The sequence below is a fragment of the Scatophagus argus genome, chromosome 2, assembly GCF_020382885.2.
Source record: "Scatophagus argus isolate fScaArg1 chromosome 2, fScaArg1.pri, whole genome shotgun sequence".
In the NCBI taxonomy this organism is placed as follows: Eukaryota; Metazoa; Chordata; class Actinopteri; family Scatophagidae; genus Scatophagus; species Scatophagus argus.
The window spans coordinates 21,336,234-21,360,513 of NC_058494.1; the positions used below are offsets into that span (position 1 = coordinate 21,336,234).

At 42.2% G+C, this 24,280-nt stretch overlaps 1 protein-coding gene across 3 annotated transcripts in view; it reads right to left on the reverse strand.

Moving 5' to 3' along the window:
• Positions 1 to 934: 934 nt before the first annotated feature.
• Positions 935 to 24,280, reverse strand: part of dchs2 (dachsous cadherin-related 2) — a 32,583-nt gene continuing 9,237 nt past the window's right edge. For all 3 annotated transcript variants that reach the window (XM_046418224.1, XM_046418215.1, XM_046418232.1), the window contains 17 exons: positions 23,922 to 24,158; positions 19,952 to 20,980; positions 19,664 to 19,851; positions 18,977 to 19,076; positions 18,703 to 18,863; positions 17,520 to 18,363; positions 16,793 to 17,032; positions 13,373 to 13,507; positions 10,778 to 10,987; positions 9,360 to 10,220; positions 9,162 to 9,275; positions 8,198 to 8,409; positions 7,959 to 8,110; positions 7,436 to 7,566; positions 7,056 to 7,342; positions 6,135 to 6,276; positions 935 to 4,609 (listed from right to left, as the gene is read on the reverse strand). In XM_046418224.1, the coding sequence (XP_046274180.1) occupies positions 2,013 to 4,609; positions 6,135 to 6,276; positions 7,056 to 7,342; positions 7,436 to 7,566; positions 7,959 to 8,110; positions 8,198 to 8,409; positions 9,162 to 9,275; positions 9,360 to 10,220; positions 10,778 to 10,987; positions 13,373 to 13,507; positions 16,793 to 17,032; positions 17,520 to 18,363; positions 18,703 to 18,863; positions 18,977 to 19,076; positions 19,664 to 19,851; positions 19,952 to 20,980; positions 23,922 to 24,158 (7,640 nt within the window). In that variant the 3' untranslated portion in view covers positions 935 to 2,012. The remainder of the gene's footprint in view (positions 4,610 to 6,134; positions 6,277 to 7,055; positions 7,343 to 7,435; positions 7,567 to 7,958; positions 8,111 to 8,197; positions 8,410 to 9,161; positions 9,276 to 9,359; positions 10,221 to 10,777; positions 10,988 to 13,372; positions 13,508 to 16,792; positions 17,033 to 17,519; positions 18,364 to 18,702; positions 18,864 to 18,976; positions 19,077 to 19,663; positions 19,852 to 19,951; positions 20,981 to 23,921; positions 24,159 to 24,280) is intronic.

Consider the following 24,280-nt stretch of genomic DNA (forward strand, 5'->3'; position numbering starts at 1 on the left):
CTAAGAATCACACTCTTTATGAAACTTCCGAGGAATCTTACTGTACTTGAGACTTTCTGACCTCTCAGCAAAGTTAGTTGCCTGACTGACAGGCAGCATTTGATAAAGATCCACTGAGCAGCTCTTTACTCCATTTGTGGAGACTGTTGAGCTGCCGAGACGCAGAAGCTTGTTTGGCCATTTCATCTGATATGGCAAGAGATCTCCTCCATCGGCGCGATCCTGAGGCCAAGGACCTGCTGAAATCACAAATACAGAGGAGTGCAGAGCTTGTGAAAAAGCGCTGAGGTGCAGAGGAGAGACTGGACTGAGTCAATAAATAATTACTCACCTATCAGTGACTACATGCAGGACACACTTGACTGCTATGGTTCGAGACCTGGAGTGTTTATTATCTTTCATGAAACTATCTGATAAAGACTTATGCTCTTCAGCTTCCTCAGCTCATATGTTCCCTGGAGGCAGCAGGTTGGGATTAGCAGCAGACCAAGTGGAGCCATGTTGAATCTCTTTGTATTTCTTAACATTTCTGAGAGATGAAAAACCCTTCTATGTTCAGATCTCTGCCACAACAAGCAGTTTTAAAAATAAATAAATAAATAAATAAAAATGGCACCATTACAGGATGAAACTGGAGAGAACAAATACTGAATCTAACTGGTGATGTTGAAAATGAGCTGTTGAAAGCTGTTAAAAATGAATACGACTATTGAATATTTCACTCAAGCACGATGTAATCTTAAAGAAGCCTTGAAACAAGCAGTTCAAGCACATGTTATATGTGACAGTGTTGTCGATCTCTTAAAAATGTAAGAATTTTGATGTTTTTCAAGGAAAACATATTTTAAAGAAGCGATTGAAAGGCTGTGATCTTGCTTTTAATGATCATGCTTTTAATCTGAAAACGTTATGAATACCCTGCATTTTATTTTACTACTGAATGAATTTGAAATGAATTTCTTCAAATATGAGCTAATAATCAACCTGAACTACAATCAATAACATCATCCTGCATTTGAAATGCAGAATCCATGAAAATACAGAAGAAAATCACTTTATTCCAAATTTGTTTGCAAATTTATCAACATTTACACTCAATCAACATACAGTTCTCTCGAAATTGTACATAAAGTGCTGTTCATTAACACGGTGTTCATAATCTACAGCCAACACACACAAAAATCTGAAAGGAAGAGACTATTTCTGTTCATGAGACAAAAAGCAAAAGAGTCAGAACATGGAGTTATTGTCAGTGAAAAATCCCTCACTTTCTTTTTTAAAGTTCTGGATGATGTCGACATAAGCCTCGACTCTCGTCTAGCTTTAGGAGACAATGTAGTATTGATATTAAGAACTGTCTGAGATCGAAGGAATAAATTAAATTCTCTTCATCGTGGGATTTTATGGCAGAATATATTAAAGAAGGGGGAGGCAAAAATGAGTCTGTGCTCAAAACACTTTTTATGATTCCAGATGGACTGAACCACAGAACAGTGTTGCCTTTCTTTGGTTATTAAACTTAATCCAACCTGGACAACTTTTCCTTTAGAAGTTGCAACTAACTGTATTAATAATGTGTTTCATTTTCTGCACGTATAAACAATGTTTACAATAAGACATTCAGTAATTAATTGCTGACTCGAACATCTGCTCCTGTTCAAAGTTCTGCATTATAAGAATATAACGCAAGACTGAGTGCAGGCTTTTCCAGATATTAGTTTTATTACAGAAGCCAGTTATGAAATCAACCTCAATCTAAAGTAATTAAATGACTACATTATGTTCAAAGAAAAACTTTGCCTGGTATTGCCCCTTTGAGACTAAACTCATGGCACACATGAGTCTAAAACCATAAAAATGGAGACAAGAATGGAAATAAGTCCAGAACTTTACTGTTCTATTGCTGAAAAAAATCAGATATGCTGCTATTAGAATATATATGTATGTATATGAGCTGCCACTTAAGTTTTTTAAAATACTAAGGGCAATACCATCTTGGTCAAAGTTCATGTCTACACCTGGATTTCGGCCTCCAACAGGCTTGCAGTGAGGGGCCCTGAGTCAAGTCTGATACCCCCCACCCCAGTCTCAGAGACAACTGGTGAAGCACTGGGGGTCCTAATGGTGAGAGAAGACAGTGATGGGGAAAAATTGGGCGTCATGGCTGATGGGGTAAGTCCAGTGTTCCTTGCTAAAGGAGAATACACATATTTGCGGTAAGATGACTTCCTACTTAGGCTTGGCAAACGTCCTGGCTTTCGTGGAGGTACAGTTCTAATACCAGGCTGGGCCACTCCTGTTATAAGAGGCGGTGGATGCATGAGACAGCTTGCCTCTGCTGCTAAGTCCTCATGGCCACCTTGAAGCTCCTCATCAGGGAGCATCCCAATATCAGTGAATACAGAGGCCAGATTCTGGAAGCGTGGCTCCCAGTCCAAAATGTAGTCCCAGCTGTAGCTGCCCTGCATCTGCTCCTCTAGACACACTAGTGAAGAGAGAGAATCTGCAGAGGCTTGGGTTTCAGAGAGGGGAGCATATCCATTGGTCTTCATGCTCTCCTCCAAATCTCTCACCCTGTGTATTGCAGGAAGTAGTCCTTCACCTCCTCCTTCTTCTTTGAAATGGTAGAGGCTTTCTGTGCTGGCCATCCCTGAGACTAAACATTTATTGACAGTGTGCTCCAGTCTTACACTGATAGAGTGGCAGGAGGTACTGTCCGCAGAATGTGGGATCTCTGTGGTCTCCTTGCCTTGCTCAGATTCATGAGGAGGCAATGAGGGGTACTCATTAATCCACTTGATCTCTTGGTCCTCAGCAGTCTCACCTTCTGCTGAGCCACGGCCACTTGAGTCTGACTGATTGTATGGGTTTGATGTGTCCCTCTTGGTCACCAAGATGCTGGGCAGTTTCATCTCCTGCAGAGTGATGCCACTTTGAATTTGGCCACTGGATCTACCAAATGAGCCTGTACCTTGGTTCAGGTTTGCAGCAATGGCAGCAGCCTTTTTGACTGCCGCTTCCTTGATCTTGTATCTGAGAACCAGGCACACAAAAATGAGCAGGACAAGGAGGAACATGATTAGTGAGGCACTCAAACTTAGCATGTGTGCATCTAGAGGAACCCCGGAGAGAGCCTCTGCTGAGCTGGAGATATTGATGTAAACTAGGCAGTTGGTGGTTCTAGAGGCCAATCTGGGACTACCAGCAGACACTACTAACTTCACCACATCCTCATTGGCATGGCTTCCTCTTTTGCGATATACAGGATTTGACACAAAAATTGCGCCAACTGTTTTGTTTACTGAAAAAAACGGTGAAGAATTCACAAGGGAGTACTCCACTAGTCCATCCACGCCTCCATCATGGTCCATTGCCATGACATAACCGACGGTCTCTCCAGGCTTGGCATCTTTTGGCAGGAGAAAATGGTACTGTTTCTGAGTGAAGACAGGACTAAACTCATCCACTCCTTTGATAGACACCTGCACTCTCACTGTGGCTGCTTTGTCGCCTTTGTCCCTGGCCTCCACTACAAAGCAGTATTCGCTCTCACGTTCGTAGTCAAAGGTCTGTCTGGTGTGAATGTCGCCTGTTAAGGGATCGATGGCAAAGGCCTCCTTCTTTTCGGGGCTGCCACTACCATAGTCCATGAAGCAGGAGGACAAAATGGAGTAGGTGAGTTGGCCGTAGGGGCCTAAGTCATTGTCAACCGCATGAACGGAACAGGTGTGGGTAAAGGCTGGGAGGTTCTCCAGCACAGAACAGTTAACAGTCGGGAACATGAAGTATGGAGTGTTGTCATTTTCATCCAACACTGTGATGAAGACCACCGCAAAAGCCACTTTACGGTCTTCAGATGATTCACCGCCATCAGATGCTCGGATGGTTAGAATGTATTTGGAGTCTTGCTCATAGTCAAGTGAGTGGTTGACCACCAGAAGGCCAGACTGAGGGTCAAGCTTGTAGTGACCTTTGCTGTTCCCCGAGATAATGTCATACCGCAACAGGCCATTGGTTCCCAGATCAGGATCATGAGCAGTGACTTGTACCAGCTGGGTACCTACATGGCTGTTTTCACTCACCTGTGCATGGTATTCAGTGCTGGAAAAGACGGGGGCATTGTCATTGCAATCTGTCACAGTCACCATAATGACAGCGGAGCTGTTTAGTGGAGGCGTTCCCCGATCAGACACACTCACTGTTAGTGCATAGCTCTCTGTGGTCTCACGGTCTAAAGGCTTACACAGAACAAGTTTTCCAACATTTCTCATTTGATTCTCAACCTGAACCATTTTTACTTCGAGACAGAAACGCTTCTCCTCATTTCCTCTGGTTATGGCATAGTCCAAATGGGTGTTTTCAGGGCTCCAGTCTTTGTCCTCTGCTGACAGTGTCAATAAGGTGATGTCTGTGGATGTGTCCTCTGGGACGGTGAGTGTGTAGATGTCCTGGTGGAACAAAGGCGCATGGTCGTTGGTGTCCTCAACCAGCACATCTATGGAGGTAACAGTAGACTGCACAGGATCACCTTCATCTCTGGCCTCAACCAGAAGATGAATCAGGTTGCTGTTTGTGATGGCCTTCAAGGGCTTATTGGTGAACACAGATCCTACAAGACAAAACTTGTGCTCATGAGTGAATTACTCCATTTAAAGCTGCTATAATCAATATTATTTCATAACAGATTGCATGACTGTGCAATGTGAAGGGAGCTCATAGTGACTTGTCCAGCACCAAGCAACAAACGACAAAGATAGTTCTGAACAGGAGGTATAGCAAGTGAAAGACGCAGATATTTTTCTCAAGAGTTATTATATCACATCACTTCTATCAAAACATTATATTACAGCGAGTCAGTCAGGCAGACATTACGCATTCATTCAAACGTGAGCTGATTTTATCTTATGAAACTGTTCAAAGGGTAGAGAAACTTTCGACCTGACATCTGGTCTCACCGGTGTAAAACTATAAAATGCTGGTCAATTGATTTAACAGATGGTTTACCACATACACAAATTGTTCCTGGATTTGTTTGTCTCCAGAAAAAGAAATACAAATCATGTCTGCTAGGTTGACAACACTAAGAGCTAAATCAAAGTTGCCCTTGTCGTTAGACACTGCAATGCAAACATAATTTCCTTTGTGACTATTCTTTAATGAATTCCATATGTACACTGTAGGAGCAAATTTTCTTCCTGAATAGCAATTAAGTGTTTGTCCATCCAATTTATTATTCCACTTCACTACCACTGTGACTCCGTTTTCTACAGGAAAACTTTATTAATTCTGAGGCTCCACTCCAAAGCTGTGCCATTCATTGTTTGTTTGCATGGAAAAACTGAGAGGCACTACACCACAAAAAGCCATATTAAATTTTTGGATGCTATTTGGAGAGCTTTAGACAACATTGATTGAAATTTCATTTCTCATTAGTGCTCCTTGCTGCAAAAAAGGGCAAATGCATTTCTCTGATATTAAACTTTGGAGTTCAAACATGATAGAAGCCCATAAATCACACTTGAGTGGAAAAGACTAACAGAACTTAGGAGACATGGTTCCCTTTCAGCTTGGTAGGATTTATGTTCTTTTTTGGGTATAGGAATTTTTAAACGGTAGATAATAGGATAGGCATGGCTCCTCTGAAGCACTTTATCTCAATGACTTGTAATTGCCTACTCTGCTGCTTCTCTTTCCCCTGGCCGAGGAACTCACTTGCACATCCAAGACTACGAAAATATAAACAGTGGAGATGTAAACTGCTACTGGCAGAATGACAGCTCTCAGTAACCTCTGATACTGTATGCTGAGCCGCTCATAACCAGGCAGTGACTTTCTGTGTGCCCTTTTCTTTGGCATGTGCCCCTTTAACCATGCCAGAAAAACATGATTTTAATGGAAGGGGTTAGCGGGATGAATATGGAAATCAGACCACCAGACAGCCATAAATCACGGAACTTGTAAATCTTGAGTTAATGTCTTTAACAGAACAACTACAATACATTTTGGATCATTGTTTTATCCCTCCTGTGACTCCCTTTTCTATTCTGTATACACACAGTGATGGTTTGCTGTCAGTGAGATGTTTATATAGGAGCATTGCAGGATGTCTTTTCCATCAGTCAAGCTGTCCTTACCGTTGTCTGGCTGGATGTAAAACCCTTGTAAAGGAGATGAAAGCAGTCTGTAGGTGATCTTGCCACTGAGTCCAGAGTCTCTGTCAGTAGCGGACACTGACAAAACGAATGTGTCTGCTGGCACCAACTCTGACAGCTCCACCTTGAACAGAGAGCAATAATGAGAAACATCTGCACTGAGATTATGTATACCCTATGTGCAGTCAGATGCTAATTTTAATAAGGCACACTGAATAAACATTTACCAATGATTTATAACTCTTCACAAGCATATGTACAACTTTTGAGCTGTCAGGTTTCTAAAATCTCTTTGGCTTCCAGGGTAGAATATTGAATATTTTTTAGTCTTCACACACCTCTAAAAGGGACACCCCCATTTAATGAGACCTCAGATGGGAAGTCCCGCGACTAAAATGAGGAAAAGAGCTGCTAAATGTCTGGATCAAAATACACACAGCCGTTAAAAATATTTAAAACTTCTGTCAGTGACTTGCTAATACTTACGACTACACACTGAGTAAGCAACAGTGACAGCGCCATTAGGGTTATCTTGAATTGGGCTTGACACTTAAAATTTTGTACAGCAGATGTGTGTTCTTTTATTTTTCCCATCTTTATGGAAGTGACAGATCAAATCACTGGAATTAAAGGGTCAGAATTTTTACCAGGCATACAACAGCTAATTAAAAAGACCAAAGACCAAGTTATGCTGAGGAAAAATGTACACCAGGCACAACCTGCAAACCCAGAAGTTCTAATTGTTAAGCTCTTTAGCAATGCATACATAAGCAATTCATTTAACATGAATTACCATATTATGCAAATCTTGAATAAGGCATGGCTTCTTCATTTCCTAGTTGTAACAACATATATGGTTTTATTAATGGCTTCCTGACCCCAACCAGTTGACATCATCGGTACCTGGTAGGAGACCTGGGTGAACACTGGAGCGTTGTCATTGACGTCAAGCACTTGAACTTTGACCTCTCCGGTGGTCTGGTGGAGGGAGTCGGACGCTGAGACTACCAGCGTGTACTCTGTCTGTTCCTCATAGTCCAGAGCTCGAGTTAGGGTGACCACACCAGTATATCGGTCAATGGCGAAGGGAAAATTGGTGCTGCTGTTGTCTGAAAAGCTGTAGGTGATGCTTGGGCTCAGGTCTACGTCATTTGCAGTCACCTGGATGACCATGTAACCTGCTGGCAGATCTACAGTAAAACAGGAAAAAACAAAATGAGTTCAAAATAGACAAAGTGTTTATATCCTAATTCGCTGTAAGCAGCAATGGAGATTGGTCTTACTTTCAGCTATAACCACAGGCTCCATAAGAGGGATGGCAGGGCTGTTGTCATTGACGTCCACCACTTGGACCCGGATGGTGGCGGTGCTGCTGAGCGGAGGGTTTCCCCTGTCTACTACCTGCAGAACCAATCTGTACACAGTAAAACAAATACCATCACTTAATCCAAACACATAGTAATATATAGTGTTCTGATGTGAAATGCTACTGTAGGTACACTTTCACTTTCTGAGTAGGCTACATTTTAACACCAATAACTCTGACTACTGTGCTGAACATTTGAAAAGCATTTATCAGCCAGGGCTGTTATAGTGGAACTATTCGATTTTAATTTGACTGACATTTCTTTTGTCTTGTCAGACTCATGCAGAAAGGACACACTTTTTCTTATGCAATGCAGATAACTTATAACTTTGAATATGCGCAAAAAATACCCTTGTATCATGTTTTAGATTTTTAGAAATATTATTTTATTATTACTAGAAAAACTATTAGAAAACACCTAATATGAGAGGTTGGCGTACTTATATGAGGGGGTGATCTCGCGGTCCAGTAAGACATTGGTAGCAAGAATCCCACGAACAGAGTCTAAGATGAATGCTTCATTAAGGTTACCAGACACAATGGAGTACTCAGTCTGTCCGTTCAATCCGCTGTCAGCATCAGTCGCAAACACCTGCAGAACATACAAGCAGCAATTGTTATTAATAAGCTCTTATAACAAAATATATCATGCACCTGGTTGGGTTTTTGCGGTATCTACCTGCATAATGTAGGTGTTGTGCGTTTGCCCCTCCCAGACGGCCGTTCTGTAGTTGCTGTGCTCAAACCTTGGTGCATTGTCATTCACATCCAGCAGGCTGATGGAGACCCTGCAGTGAGCTGTCTGCAGTCCGTTGTCAGCCAACACCACCAGCTGGATCTGAGGGCTCACCTCAAAGTCCAGAGAGTTATCTTTCTGGACACGGATCTCACCTGGATTAGAGGAAAAAGCTACAATATATAACCCCTGAAATCTTATTTTAAGATCAAAGTGTAATATTCATTTTAAAATACAACATATTTAATGATTTTGAATCTGCCTTTTTTGCTTTGGTTTTGTGAATGGTCTTTCCATCATATTGGGGAAAAATGAAGGGAAAATAATGGAAAAGAAAGCATAACTTTTTAACTTAAACTAAAAAGGTGTTGACAGAGACACTTTTAGGTTCAAGCTTTTGTGGTCGACCCAAAAAAAAGCACTCAGCCCTGTGTCACTTTAATATTGTGTAGCTGAGTCTGACTGTGTTCAACTTCATTATGCAGACATGAATCCAAAAAGAGTTTGGGGTGGAATATGATAAAATCAGACAGGCAACAATCACAATTATTTCGGAAATACTTGTATATAAACAACCAGATGGACCTGATAAGTTGAAAATGCATTTTCAAGAGAGACGCAGAAATAACAAGAGCCCAAAGTTAAAGCTCTGATTGGTTAGACATAAACAACGGTGAGAACTGGAAACTGGATACTTTTGTGGAAAATAAAATGGATGAGTGAAAGAGAATTTGTGCTGTTAGCATATTAAGTTAAATGATGAAAGCACGCATAACGTTTCTGCAAATACATAACAAGAGTACCATCTGCTAATCATAAGCAGTGAATTCAAGCAAACACTTTGGATGGACAGCAAGAAAAAGGAATAATAGTTATGTCTTTGCTTGAAAAATTTCACATTTCTTACCAGCGTGACGGTTGATGGAGAAAATGTGATTCTCGTTTCCACTAAATATGGTGTATGTGATCCTTTGTCTGCTGTTGGTTTGGTCACTGGCCTCCACTTTTGCAATCCAAGTGCCTTGACAGAACGAAAAGTGAAAAGGCTTATGAAGTTTTTAATGTCATCAGGGAATACAGAAGGAAAAGTGGTGGCTGAACGTACCAGCTCTACTGTTCTCCTTGATGGTAGCGTTGTACACTTTGTTTGTGAAGTGTAGTCCTTCATGTTCTCCCTTCAGATTGATAAACAACAGACAGGTGGATGTCAAAGCCGGTCGTCCTCGGTCTGAAACCACAACCTGCAGCTTCCTCCCGGAGAAGCCTGCTCTGACACGTCTTCTCAGTGAAATTTCTCCCGTTTCGCTGTTGATGTCAAACAGATTTTCCTCATCCGACAACATAAACTGTATAGTCCCATTCTCACCCTGGTCACCGTCCGTTGCTGTCAGTGTGGTAATTATCTGGTTTGGTAGAGTCCTCATGGAGACCCATGCATTGATGGGGTTCTGGTCACAGACCGGCACATTGTCGTTCACATCCTCCATCTGCACGGTAACCAATGCCACAGAGCTCAGTGGTCCTTGAGTGCAGCCATCAGTAGCCACAGCTCTGAGGGTATACTGAGACCTGCTCTCTCTGTCCAAAATCCTGGTGGTGCGGATCAACCCCGTCAGAGTGTCTATTGAGAAGGCCCCCTGGCTGGTGTCCTCTGTCAGAGAGTAGGTCACCTCGCCGTTGGACCCCTCGTCAGGATCGAAGGCACTGACATGCAGGACTTCAGCTCCTGCAGGTAGGCCCTCGCTGATGGAGGTGTGGTAGCTCTTGCGGGTGAAGGACGGGATGTTATCATTCTGGTCCAGCAGCACCAGCTGGAGTTGGGTGGTGGAGCTTAGCGGGGTGGGGCCATAGTCACGGGCCTGTATGGTGAGTGTGTAATTCTGCCTTTCCTCGCGGTCAAGGACCTGGGTGGTGCTGACAACACCTGTGTGGCTGTTGATGGTGAAGCGACCTCTGTAGTCGTCACCTGAAGACAGTGGGCAGAAATTACAGGATAATTGCGGCCTATTACAAGTTCGGTCTTATTTTTGTGGACTGCTCCATCCTATTGATCGAATATGGTAACACAGTACTGCAGAGATCTCAACTTCTCAAGTTTAACACAAGCAAAGAAACAAGACATCAGTTTGGTAAAAGGTAAAAACCAAAAGTGAGAGCACCTGAAATGTCACTTTTAATTCCTCACCGCACAACAAAACAAAACAAAACAAAACTGTGCATGCACCACTAAGCCATGTATGATAACTCACATTGGAACCATTAAGTTGTTTTTTTTAGCTGGGATGGATGTTTAAAACATGCAGTTTGGATAGTAATTTTATACTTTGCCTCCACATGTTTTACTGGTTTAACCTCAGGGTTTATCTAAAACATGTACAACAGCTTGATGTTTTTCCCATTCATTTTTACAACTTCCCGATGAGTTTCCAGAATTAACTTTGTGAGCATTACTGACAGAAATGATGGCCCAAACTACTAAATTCTGATCCAGTTAGCTCGATATAAAAAGCAGCACCTCCTTACCTAATATGGAGTAATGTATTGTTCCATTTTCCCCGTGGTCTGGATCAGACGCTTGAGCAGTGTGGACCACCCCAGGAGGCAGGTTTTCTGGGAGGCTGATCTGGAAGGATGACTGCATGAACTCCGGGGGGTTGTCATCGTCGTCCAGCACAGAGCACAGCACTGTGGCCGTACCTGACAGAGGCCGTGCACTGCTGTCACGAGCCTGGACTGCAGACAGGAATTCAAAAAGGAATTCATTTTCAGATAATTTTGATTTCTTGAAATCAGCCATCCAAATGCTTTATCCTGCTCAGAAGAAAGAAACCCCGCCATTATAAACACTAATATTCGTCAATATTTGTCTTTTTTATTTTTGCATTTATTAGATAGCCCATAGCTAATAGACGCAGACATGAAATTGGTGAGAGAGAAGGGGAAATTATATGAATCGAATGGGGAACTTTGTAATTACAGTATAAACATAAATAAACCACGTTTCCACCACCTGATTTATGAGTCTTATTTACATAAAAACAAGAGAATAAGAGATAAGAATCTGAAGCAATGCTAGCATCTCTGTGAGGCTGTACTGAGGTTGGTGCTTTGAGCTAAATGCTAACATCACCAGGCTCATAATGTTAACATGCTACCGTTTAGCAGGTATAATGTTCACCATGTTTACTATCTTAGCTTAGCATGTTAGTATTGCTAGCATTTTGCTAATTATGTGCTAATTAGCACAAAACGCAATAAATAATTGCGGCTCATGACAATATCTTTAGTTTTGCAGACATTTAGACAGAAAAACCCAAAGCTCTGAGAAAAGTCAGGGGGTCGGTAAAGTCATTAGGATTTGGACTCTGGGGAACAAGAGTATCTGTGCCAGATTTCATGAAAAATCTTCCCTAAGATATTTCAGTCAAGATTAAAGTAGCACGCTGATAATTCCATTAGCATATTACATATCAAATGCAGCTGCCGGCGAACAGCTCATAGAGACCAGAGATTTATATGGCTCCTTTAACTGTTATTCACTCTTGCTCATATATTGAAAAAGTAAGTATGACATCCAGAGATATATGGGACAGTTTTGTTTAGTAGTCTCAGTCTCTAAACATCACAACAAGCCATTCTTTTGATTTTGTGACCATCTAGATTTATAATAGCAGTACAGACCATAAGAATAAGAATGAAAAAAAAAGAAAAAAAAGAAACAAAAACAAAGTGCAATGCGACACGTTTTAATATACATTGATAGAACTTTTTATTTCTTTTCTTTCTTTTTAAATTCTTCTGCAGCCAGAGAAAATTGTCCCCACATATTTCTGCATTTCCCAACAAGCCCCACACGATTTCTGGCACAACTTCAAGGCGACCAGGCTTTCCTGTTATTATATTTTGTTATTATATTTAATTGTTCATCATGCTGCTGACTGTACAAATATTTTGATAAAACATCTGAAAGCACTTTATCACTAAACACTGCTGAATAGTTTGAATGTAATTACTGTGTGCGCCCACAAGAGAGTGAAAGCAAACACTTCAAAAGGCAGAGGGTGCAGCAGTGCAGTCGGTAGAGGTTAGATATACTGTACCTCAGCCCTTTAAAAGTCTACTGTTTCCTTGACATAAATCAATCTGCTGAATAATATTGCCTTCATGCAAAAGGCTGACCTTAAATTCTTTATAACTCCGGCTGTGAAGCATGACGAGAGAGAAGGTAGGGAATGAAAAACAGAGAGGAGGAGAGACATGTCTGTGTTTGATATTGACTGCAGAAAACTACTTTATATGTTTTGTTTCAGCAGGTTTAGACTTTTTTTGTAGATATTTTTATACCCCTTTAGTAGGACGATCTGAGCCAAACACTGATTTAACGTAGTCGGTTGGTGTTGCTGTATCCTCAGTCTCACACTGGAAGACATTTCATTAAAATTCAGCAAATCCCGATCACAGCAATCGATCATGAAGGTCTAGCTGCTGCATACAAACTCTGGACATCAACTCAGTGCAGCCTGTAAACATGTGTCCAACCTGGACTTCAGTCTGGTGTCTGAGTTTCTTTTCTCACTCATCAGCACCTGACTGCAATGCTTGTCTCTACTTTTCCAAACTTTTTTGAAAACTTTGAAAGTTTTATTTTCTCCGTTCCGACACGCCGCTGTGATTTATGACTTGACTGCCAATGAAACGTACAGCGTGATCAATCACTCAGTTGCATAGTTGCCTGCAGTGCTCAATCAGGAAATTCCATATATCCATGCAGGCACAGAAAGAGGGTTTCGACTCTCGCCTTACTCAATAAATACTGTGAGATTTAGGGCCTCGTTTTCCACGAAGCTTAATAAGACGAAAATAATATTCAGGAGAGTTTCATAATTTCTTCTCGTGTTAGCGGTTCCCTCTATAAAACAGTGTAGGAAGCCCCATCATCTCAAAGTCCATATTTTTGATCTTCAGCAGGGCTTCTGAAAGGGCAGGATTTTTCTTTAATTATACGAAACATTTCAAGTGAAGTGGCAGAAATGATGTGTTTAAGGGCACGGATTCCCTTCCCTCTCTCCAGTGTGTGTGTGTTAATGCGTGTACGTCAGCGTTGCGTTTGTGTCCTACCTCTGAGGGTAAAGTGCTGCTGCTGCTCTCTGTCCAGGTAGGAGGTGGTGGTGATGAGCCCAGTGTAAGGGCTGATGCTGAAGAGCTCGTAGCCCGGGCCGGGCAGCAGACTGTACCACACCACAGCATTTTCCTCTGGAGGAGCGACACAGGAGGTTATTGTATGTTTTACAGGCACTGGAGTACCGTTAAAAAGTGTGAGCAAAAATACAAAAAGGAAGCAGACATCCCAGTATTATTATCATTATTATGATCATTGACTGACAGTGATTGAATGTAACGAAGTACATTTACTCAAGTACAGTACAAATTTGTACTTCACTTGAATATTTTCTTCTCATGCCTCTTAATACAGACAATATTTGACTTTTTACTCCACTAGATCCGTTTTCTTTTCCTTTTCTTGAGACTATTTTAATAGCCTTGCTTTTATTTTTATTTATTTTATTTTAAATAATTTTAAGGTTTGGACTTTTGGTTGGACAAAGCAAACACTGTGTCAAGGTGTCACGTTGGGCTCTGGTGCTTTTTCCTGATTATACTCAAAGTAAAGTAACATTTTCAATGGAGGACTTTTAGCCTACTTGTGCCAGAGTGTTTTTACAGTGTGGTATTACTTAAGTAAAGGATACCAGCACTTGATTTATTTAACTGTCCTGCACCACATGGTCCTGCAAAGATTCAAAGAGGAAACAATTCAGAAGATTTCCATAACACAAAGCCCTATTGTGAAGGACACGGGGTACTCTGTCTTCATAGCCAAAACAAAAATCTACTCACTAAAACAGGAACTCAACACACCGTCTTCAGACAAACAAAGCAAAGCAAGAATCTTTATTGGAACTTCCATCTACCTTAAATGGCATGAGTAAGATCCATCAGAGGTAACCAAAGAAATACTCATTTTCACAAGAGATACATGTGTGAAATCATCAGTTTTTATCTATTACATTTCTAATGTCTAAAACAAGCTAATACTTTCCCCAAATGGTCATGTTCTCTTTGCATTTATGTCAGACCTGAAGCTGAGTTTAACACCTCAACAGACGGATTCATGTGAGTTCACTTCAGATGGGCCTTCTCGTACCAAATTGGAAACAGAGCCTGTTTTGTGTGTCACCTTTAAAAACTGACAGGGGAGTGAAACCTTTATCTGAGCCCTTTGCTACTCTGGTCTGGCCCTGCTGCCTTCAGGTCTGGTTCTTCTGCTGACAGCCACACATTAACCAGTGAGAGAAAAAAAAGACCTGTCAAGAGTGAGAGTGAGGAGTTGAATCTTGAATCCCTGTGATCAGTTTGCAGTTTCTTTACTTCTGAACAAAGTGACAGAATGAAACCTGATGAAACAGAGTATGGACGTCTAGCACAAGTATTTCAAATGTGCAAAGGAACCGAAAATATGAACTTAGGGGGAACCACTCGTCACTCACAGTTAAGTTGGTGTGTGAAACCTTTTCAGGTTATCTGAAGTGGTATTTTTGTCCAATATTTGTGGATAGAGATGTCACTGTTGAATTTATGGGATTACAAATGAATCAACATAAACATAAATGTCTCTATGATTTTTACAACAACATTTAGGAATCAGCTGTAAGACTGAAGGAAATTTCAGCAAAAAAAGTAAAAAGTAAAAAAAGATGAGCGTTAGTATGTCCCAACACACAGTAAGCCTGATATAATCTCACCACAAAAGTTCCCTCTGAATATTAAAACAGTTTCTGTCCCACCCCTCCATAAACACATGAACATTTGCTTGACAAAGTGAAATCCAGGATATGCAGACCAACACAAAAGTTAGCTGTCACACTCACTAATATTGCACATCCCCTCTGACTGACTCCAACACATGGAAACTGGATACAGAGACCAACACAGGCACAAAACAATGGTCATCTTTGGGGAGCGTTAGGGGGGAAAAAAGCAAGCACAAATTATAATCAAATAAGACTGTTGGGAGAGGAGGCTGAGCGGCCAGACGAGCCGATTTGAGGAGACGGATGAAAACATGGTGCCTATTGGCACAGATGGCTTGGATTATGGAAATCATCATGAGAGAGGACCTTTCAGATCTCCCAGAGGAGCTGTGCGCTTGCTGTTCTTGGACAATTCTCACCCCCAAGAATGTTAGTTCACATCGAAAGCCCTGCTGTACAGATCCTCCTGCCACATGCCCCCCACCTCCAGTATTTAAAAGGACTCGTACTGTCAACATGACGAGATGAAATGGGATTTAGGAGGCTCCGTGCACGGCGTGTTAAAATAAACAGGGCTGATGTGTAGATTTGTGAATATGACGAGGGGTCAGATGAATGAGATTTGCTGGGATGTACAGTGGACATAAAGCACATGAAAAAGACACAAGTGGAACAACACATGAGGAAAAATGGCAGGGGTTGGTTTCAATTAAAGTGCTAATGGAGTGAAACAAAACAGACGATAACCTTGATTCACTGCAGCGCTGACGTTTAACCAAAACATGGCAGGCTGAGCTGCTGCTCGACTGTATTTCATCGTGTGCTACTATGCTTTAAAGACAATGAAAAGGACTTGTTTTGCTGTTGCTGAAACAGAAAAAAAATAATTTCCTCTTTTTGCCGTTTGATATATTAATTATTTTAAATATTACAACAAGTTTAAATGCCACAGAAAAAAAAACACAAAAACAACTACTCATGTCTTCATAGTTTACACCAAAAGAAACACTATGCAAATGCATCTGAGCTCCTAAGCTCAGATGCATTTTGTCTAGAGGTTCATTTTATTTTTATGTGTCTCTTTATGTATGTTGTATGGTTTGAGGCTGTTAGGTTTCAAGGACACAAGCTAGTGCTGCCATCTAGGCACCTTTGAGGCACACTGCTATCTCCACCTACACCAAAGAGCAAAGAGCAAATCCAGGCTCAACTTGATGGCAACTAAATGGAAGCGGCAGCTATTTTTCTCATCATTTTATAGTGATGTGATCCCCCCCCATCCCTCACACACACACACACACACACACACACACACACACACATCACCACCACCACCTCAAGTAAATTGTATCTATATCAAACAAATAGTCGATTAATGAATTAACGGAAAGATAAACAGCAGCTTTGTTGTTGCTTGTTTACTTGTAAATTTTTATCTGAGAATAGACTTAATATCTTCAATCTTTCAGTGCTGGTCGGACAAAACACATGTGGACCAACGTGTTGGGCCTTTTGACTCACGAGGTGCATTTTGTTTTCAAAAAACTCAGTAACTTAATTGAGAAAACAATCTAAATTAGTCAGAAACAAAAAATATCACTAGATGCAGCCCCACATTAAATATAAGCATGTTAAACAATTAACTGAAGACCTTTTCTCCTATTTTAGTTGTTACACAAGAACACTGTCTTACTTCAACGTCGTACAGACAGCTGACAGTTCTTACCTGAATCCCTATCAGTGGCAGAGACCCTGATCACTGGTTCTCCGGGGTCTCTGTTCTCGGCCACACTGGCGTTGTAGATGCTCTGACTGAAGACGGGCGACTGGTCGTTCACGTCCCCCACCTCCACTGTCAGAGTCTGGATGGAGGAGAGCGAGGGCAGGCCGTGGTCCACCGCACGGATGGTCAGACGGTGGAGACGCTGCGTCTCATAGTCCAGAGGGGCCGACAGAAACAAGAGGCCTAAAGAGGATGGATGATGCAAGAGAGGAAATGGCTTGTTATCTTTCAAGGAGAAAAGGCTCGAATAGTCAGTAAAACTAAACTCCATGTCAGTTTGTCTGGATTTGTGTTTGTAAGTAGCTTTTAACACTGATTGTTGCTTTATTTTTAAACTCTCTGACACATTCAGAATTTGTTGTATAGTAGCAAAATTACTTAAAAATTAAACCCAACCAACAACGGCGAATACTAATATTTGATTTTAAATTAAAGAGTGATTATTATTTAAGGGTCCCTTAAACTTGTTTTTAATTTTTCAATAATTGTACCCACATTATAGACTGACTGAGCAATTTTAAGCCCTGAGAAACAAGTTTTCACCAAATCTTGACCATTTCAGTTATCATAATTTTTTCCTCACTTCCCTCTCAAGGCTTCCATACCTCTCCACTAAAAACCATCACATCAAAGCCATTTATTCATTAATCACGCACTGTAAAAATCCCACCTGTTTTTTCCTCTAGTGTGAAGAATCCTTTCTTGTTTCCGGCCAAGATGATGTAAGAGACGACCCCATTTTCCCCTAAATCTCCATCTACGGCCACAAAATGATGCAGCAGACTTCCCACCTCGGCATCCTCCATCACTTGAACTGCGTCGGCTGATATAAACACCGGCCGGTTATCATTCACATCCAGCAGGAAGACCTGAGCGGTCACTGACGTCTGTTTTCGCTCGTCCCTCCTCTTTGCCTGGTCGGTGGCTGTAACAGTGAAGGCAAAGCTGGGGGTGGTCTCCCGGTCCAAAGGTGCTGCTACAGTTAGGCTCCCTGTGTAAGGGTTGATCTGAAAGGGGAAGCGTGATGAAGAGGTGCTGAGTTTAGGGTCAAAGGTCAGCGAGTAGCGGAGGGCACTGTTATGAAAGGTCCCATCAGCATCTCTGGCGTGAAAAGCAAACGCCAGTGACCCGACTGCAGCATCCTCCAACAGACCAAATGTGACCAGTTTATCGGGGAACCAGGGGGTGTGGTCGTTCACATCCTCCACCATCACACTGACCAGCACAGACGTGTTCACTCCAGGAGCGAGTCCTACATCCTCAGCTCGAACCGTGAGGAAGTACTGCATGGCAGACTCGTAGTCCAGCGGCTGGTTGATGTATATGTCGCCAGAGGAGCCGTCGATGCCGAAGTGAATGCTCCCGTCGCCCTCAGAGATGGAATAGTGGAATCTCCCTTTATCTGCCATGCTGGCAGAGCCGACAACAGTCGCTGGCTCAGCGTCCTCTTTCACCGTAAAACGCCTCACAGTTTGGTGGTCAGAGCGGCCATACAGGGCCTCTAATCCGTGAACCTGCAGGTGGATTACATTTAGTTGGATTTTTTTTGGGGGGGGGGTTGCACAATATCAGCAATTCACAGCAAAGTCTTCACAAGTCAAAACACAAAGAGAAATGAAAAGGTTGAAAAAACAACATTGATCTGTACCGAATTTTCTACAAAGAATAAAATTTTGAGAAATCTCTGTAATTTTGTTCTCATCCTACCCCTGCGGCAGTTACTTATGAAAGGGTACATTGTATGAATATCATCTCTGAAACTGAGTCACAGAAACAAATTCACACAGAGTACATCCAGTAGGAAGTAAAAACAAAATAGCAAGTCATAGCACCAAGTGGAGAAATGACTGTACCTGTACATGAACGACTGCAGCGTCCTCCAAAGGCGTAGCTCCGCTGTCCTTCGCAGTTACTTTCAGAGTGTAGTACGGTTCAGTGTTGTGAGTAAACAGCTCAGTTGTGTGGATGTCTCCACTTTCACTGTCAATCTCAAAGTGTCCAAGACCAGCCTCCTCTAAATCAAGTGAGAGAAATACAAGATGGTGATGCTCAGGAACTCTTTGCCAATATGTGGCAATTAAAGTGTGTAGCGCACAGCTGCACGAATCCAAAAAACCTGTAACTCACCTGCGACCAGGGAGAAAGTGACTGTTCCATTTTCTCCTGCATCCAAATCTTTGGCAAACACGTTTGTCACCAAGGATCCTGCTGGTAGCCCAGCCCATGCCTGCAATAAAAACAGGAACGTCAACAGTGTAACATACACAGGGAATCAACTGCACTACGCTCTTTAAAGATATGATTCAGCACAATGCCAACTGGCATAAGGAGTAAATCTGCTGATCTGGGTTTTACATAGAAAACAATGGTGATTTGGCTCCTTTTCCAAAGAAAGACAGCAGAGGACGGTTCCTTAGGGGTTATCCAAATCTGCATATCATAGCTTTTTCGTGGAATTAATGAATGAATTTTGTCTTGAAATTGTACACAAATGGGTGGCCTGTGGTCATAATAAAAAAGGCCAAAATACTGACACTGAAAGTTAGAGAAACACGAGAAACAAATCAAGAATGATTAAAATCTCGGGCTCATAATGAGTAGAAACAGACAACAATAAGAGTAACATACAACATTAATCATGTCTCTTTTGTTGTATTCAGTCCCCCCCCCCCAGTTAAAAAATTAAATAGTTTTCATGGTGCTGTAATCTATATAAAAACCTTTCTTACCTCCATAAAAAGCTGCCTCTGAAGGAGCCCAGGATCAAACAGACTCGTGTAGCACAACATATGAAGAAAATCTCAACACACTCACCTGAACATTGAGCTCCTTGCTGGCAGGCAGGTGTGTAAACTGTGGCGCGTTGTCATTGATGTCGGTGACCAGGATGTGAACCGTGGCGGTGGCATTGAGACGAGGGTGGCCCTGGTCTGTCACCATCACCTTCAGACTGTGCTGGCTGTGCTGCTCCCGATCCAGTGCCACCCAGTTGATAATTTCACCTGGAAGGACACCGAGACGAGACCCAAATGAGAGGCTGCACGGCTGCACGGTGAAGCTACATATGACCTCTTCTTATTAATGTGAATGTTTATTTTTTACCTGTTTTAGCGTTGATGCGAAAAAACTTCCCATCTGAGAGCAGGATGTAGGACAGCTGGGCGTTTTTCCCTGAATCTTTATCCATTGCCTTGACTGTCCCCACCAGGCCTTGAGGTGACGACCCCTCTGACACGGTGAAGTAGTAGACATCACTGCTGAACACCGGGGCGTTATCATTGATGTCCAGCACCAGCACAGTCACTGTGGCCGCAGCTGTGACGTTGGCCAGCGAGGCCTCCTTGGCTGTGGCCAACACCCGAAAACAGAACTTGGATTCTGTCTCGTAGTCGAGACCCTGGGAGAGATACAACCATCCGGTCTTTGGGTGAATCCGAAACGGAGCAGGAGGAAATCCAACTTCTGCCTCCAAGGAATAGGTGAGGCCTGAGTTGGACATGTGGGCTCCCCGGCTCCGGTGCGCCCTCACCTGGATCACCCTTGAATCCTTCCTGTAGCCCTCTCCTATCTCCACCTGGTAGACTAATGTCTCAAAGGCCAGGCTGTCTTCAGCAGCAGTCCGGTCCACATTGACAGTGAGGGTCAGCGTAGAGCTCTGCGAAGGTTCTCCTTCATCTTTAGCCACGATTTCCAGGCTATACCTCTGCTGATGTTCCACCTGTAAGCTCCGATTTAACATAACTGTCCCAAGGTTGGGGTCGACAACAAATGTACCGTTTCTGGTACTTTTCAGGAAATACTGCACCCTTCCATTGGCACCGCTGTCATGGTCGTGTGCGTGAGCAATGAACAACACCGTTCCTGGAAGTGTGTTTTGAGACACTGTGATGGTGTCACTGAGTTTGGGGAAAACAGGAGCGTTATCATTAATGTCAGCAATAGTGATGTTGACCTGTGTGGTGCTGTAAACTGGAGAGCTGTCAGTGTAGGACTGGAGGACCAGCAGGGCATATGGCTGAGACTCATGGTCCAGAGGTTTGATGTTGCTGATCTGGCCAGACTTGGGGTGAACAGAGAACAAAGCCTGAGGGTCTCCAGACGAGATTCGGTAGGATACTGATTCAACAGAGTCTGTGAAGGAAGAGAGTTTTGACTGATAGATGAACAGCAAAACATTACAGGGTTGGTTCTGATAAATTATAAACTGACATTTGAGATTCCCTCTTTTTACCTTAAGTGATCGGCCATGCAGAGAATTTTGGTTTTATTTCTTTATTTCTTCCCAAATCTTCATTTGATAGTTTTTTTTTATTGTTTGCAGCACTAAATAAATGACAAGTCAAAATCAACATGTCAACAGCTACTGTGTCTCAACTTTATAAATTAGACCTTACAGCACACAGTATCTTCACAGCAAATTGTTTTTTACAATTAGTGTACAAAAAAAACCCAACAGCGTCCATTAACAGCACAGGCTTATGTACTTCCCTAATAAGTACATTTAGTCAAACTCAAAACCTGCTTAGAATCAGCACGCAGCATTCATCAACAGGCTGCGAGCAGTTTTGATGGTAGAAAGTAGTTCTGATGAAACACACTAACTGCATGGTCACCATTTCCAGTTAAAGAGATGCTGCAGTTTCACATTTTCAAATGTAATTTCTTTTTGTTGTGAGAAGCACAAACAAAATTCCATTCACCTCCATTGTTTTTGGCTTGTACTGGAGTCTCCACACCAGTGCAAATAAAACTACAAGGCCAGAAACCACCAGAGGTAAGAGAGAAAATCTGTTGTTTTTCTTGAGCCAACATACTGTGCAAAACATGATGCGTAGTTCCCTTAAAAGCTGATATGGTAGACAAAAAAATAACAATAATGCAAAGGTTAAAGATAATAAAATTCTGTTGATTTGGCACAGGAGTTGCTGTACATGACAGCGAATGTGCTGGGATGTTGATGACATAAACTGAACAAATGGGACAAAATAGGAAATTTAGAAAAGATTAAAAAAAGAGGGTAAACAAATACTGAGTTCAACCACACACACACACACACACACACACACAATAAGCAACTTGAAGTAATTACAGTACAGGTCAGAAGATCCCATTAGTCCCTGTCAAGTGTTTGCGGCACTTCAACAGTAACTACAAAACACTGAAACAAGCAGAGAGCTTAAGGATGCCCGCCCCCTGTCACACAGGCCCAGTTCTGTTGTTTCCACTTTAAGATGAGTTAATCTGTTAATTGATTGGACAACCTTAAGTGACTGTCTAGTGTGGCGAAGTGGTTAAGCTGCTGAAGGGACTCGGTGGAGTTAGTGGCGATCTAACAAGTGGACTACGAGGGGATAATCCTGGAAGACTGGGCAGACCTGAAACCCTCTGCAGGGAGAAGACACTCAAGTCAGAATTGCTGTAGATTAAATATTACAATCTACAGTAACTTTGGTGGAGATAGCTTCTGTGTCTCCATCACTCAGAATCCTGTTTGTTTCTGTTCTGCATCTACCTCAAATAAACTCTCACAAAACAAATACTACTTTAATATGCATATTTATACTGACAATGGCTGGTCCAGGTGTATATTTATGACAGAACTGTAATAATGATACAATACAGTGTGCAACAGTCTTTGACACTTTATCATCTGTCATCTGTACATGTGGCTAAAGAGGATTAAAGATTAAACTGCAGCCTTCCACTTTACTGCTGGGCTCTTCATGTCTGGAAGGGGATTTGAACCATGACAATGATCGTTCAGTTGTCACAGTCATCCTGCAGAAATACTGCACTTCTGCACTTCAGAGCTGGAGGAAATTTTAAATTTCCAAATCACCTGAACCTGAAATCCGATGGACACAGACACAGGGAGACGTGACGGTGATTACAAGCGGGTCATCGTGTCACTTGAGGACACATACAACAGATGGGACTAGTTTGCTCTTCTTCTCCCTCATGATACAGCCAGAAAATTTCATGCTAATCAGGAATATGAGGAGAATCTTTCTCTCACAATTGTGGTGCCTGAACTGAGAATGAGCTGATTACAGATCTGATGGCTTTCTCAGGTTAAAACACGTACAGCTTGTGCAGAATTTCATCATACATGCAGGTATTTTGTTGTTCCCGTGGGTGTAGATAAAATTTGTGCCTTAGTGCCTTATTATTAGTGCCTTTGCAGCTATAATAGCTGATAGAAAAGGGTCTTCCCCAAACTGTTGCCACAAAGTTGGAAGCATAGCATTGTCCAAAATGTCTTGGTATGCTGAACCATTAAGATTTCCCTTCACTAGAACTAAGGGTCCGAGTCCTGAAAAGACAGTCCCAATACTTTTGTCTATATAGTGTAGTTGTCTTTACATCCATGGGTGTACCGCAAACAGGAACCACTAACAGTTTTCTTTCTTTCTTTCATCCTTTCATTGTGCCAGTTTGCATAAATGTAAACAAATATCAGCCCAAAAAAAAAAAAAAGATTGTAGCACACAGCTAACCCTGTGACTCCAGGGCAACATCATACTTCCTTTACTTTGCATTATACAGAAATACTTCCTGTTTACATTCCCCAAAGCCCTCCAAATTATAGGAAATGATGAGGTGTTGTTTGCAGACAGAGGGTCAACAGCACCAAATAACTCAGGAGCAGTATTTTATATGAATTGGCTGGTTGATACATGATCTGTTTAATAAAATAAATACAGTTTGTCACCGTCTGTCACCGATTCATTTCATTTCAATTTCAATTTATTTATATAGCACCTTATACATTCAAAATTGTCTCTAGATGCTTTACAGAGACCCAGAGCCTGAACCACTGAGCAAGCAGACGGTGGCAAGGAAAAACTCTTAACAGGAAGAAACCTTGAGCAGGACCCGGCTCACAGGGGAGGACTATCCTGCTGATAGGCGGTACATGGAAGAACGACAGATTCTTACCTTTCACTGTTTTTAAAAATTATATTACTTCCATTAGCTTTACATTCATCTGTGGTCATCTCTCATAAACTGCCGACTCTCATCCAGCTGCTCTCCCACTATCAGACGAGGATGCGTCCTGCTACACACTCACCTGCTGGGTTTATGGCCTCCACTGTTCCCACAGAAGTCCCTGGCGGAGCGTCTTCAGGCACTGTGAAGGTGTAACGCGACCTCTGGAACACAGCTGGAGCCTGAGCACTCCGTAAAACATTGACGGTGACCTCTGCGGGCCTGGCTGAGGTCAAGCCCTCCCCATCCTGTGCTGTTATTGAGAGCTTCACGCTGGCTGCACCCAGGTGGGTCAGAGTGGAGGTCAGGAAGAGCATTCCTGCAGGGACAGGAGAAAGTTAAAGCATTTACTCAATTTCTTTATTTGTTCAAGCTTCAACAGTCGGGCCACACAATCATTTTAAAAGTTAGTTTTTTATTTTTGGCTGGATTTCAATTTTA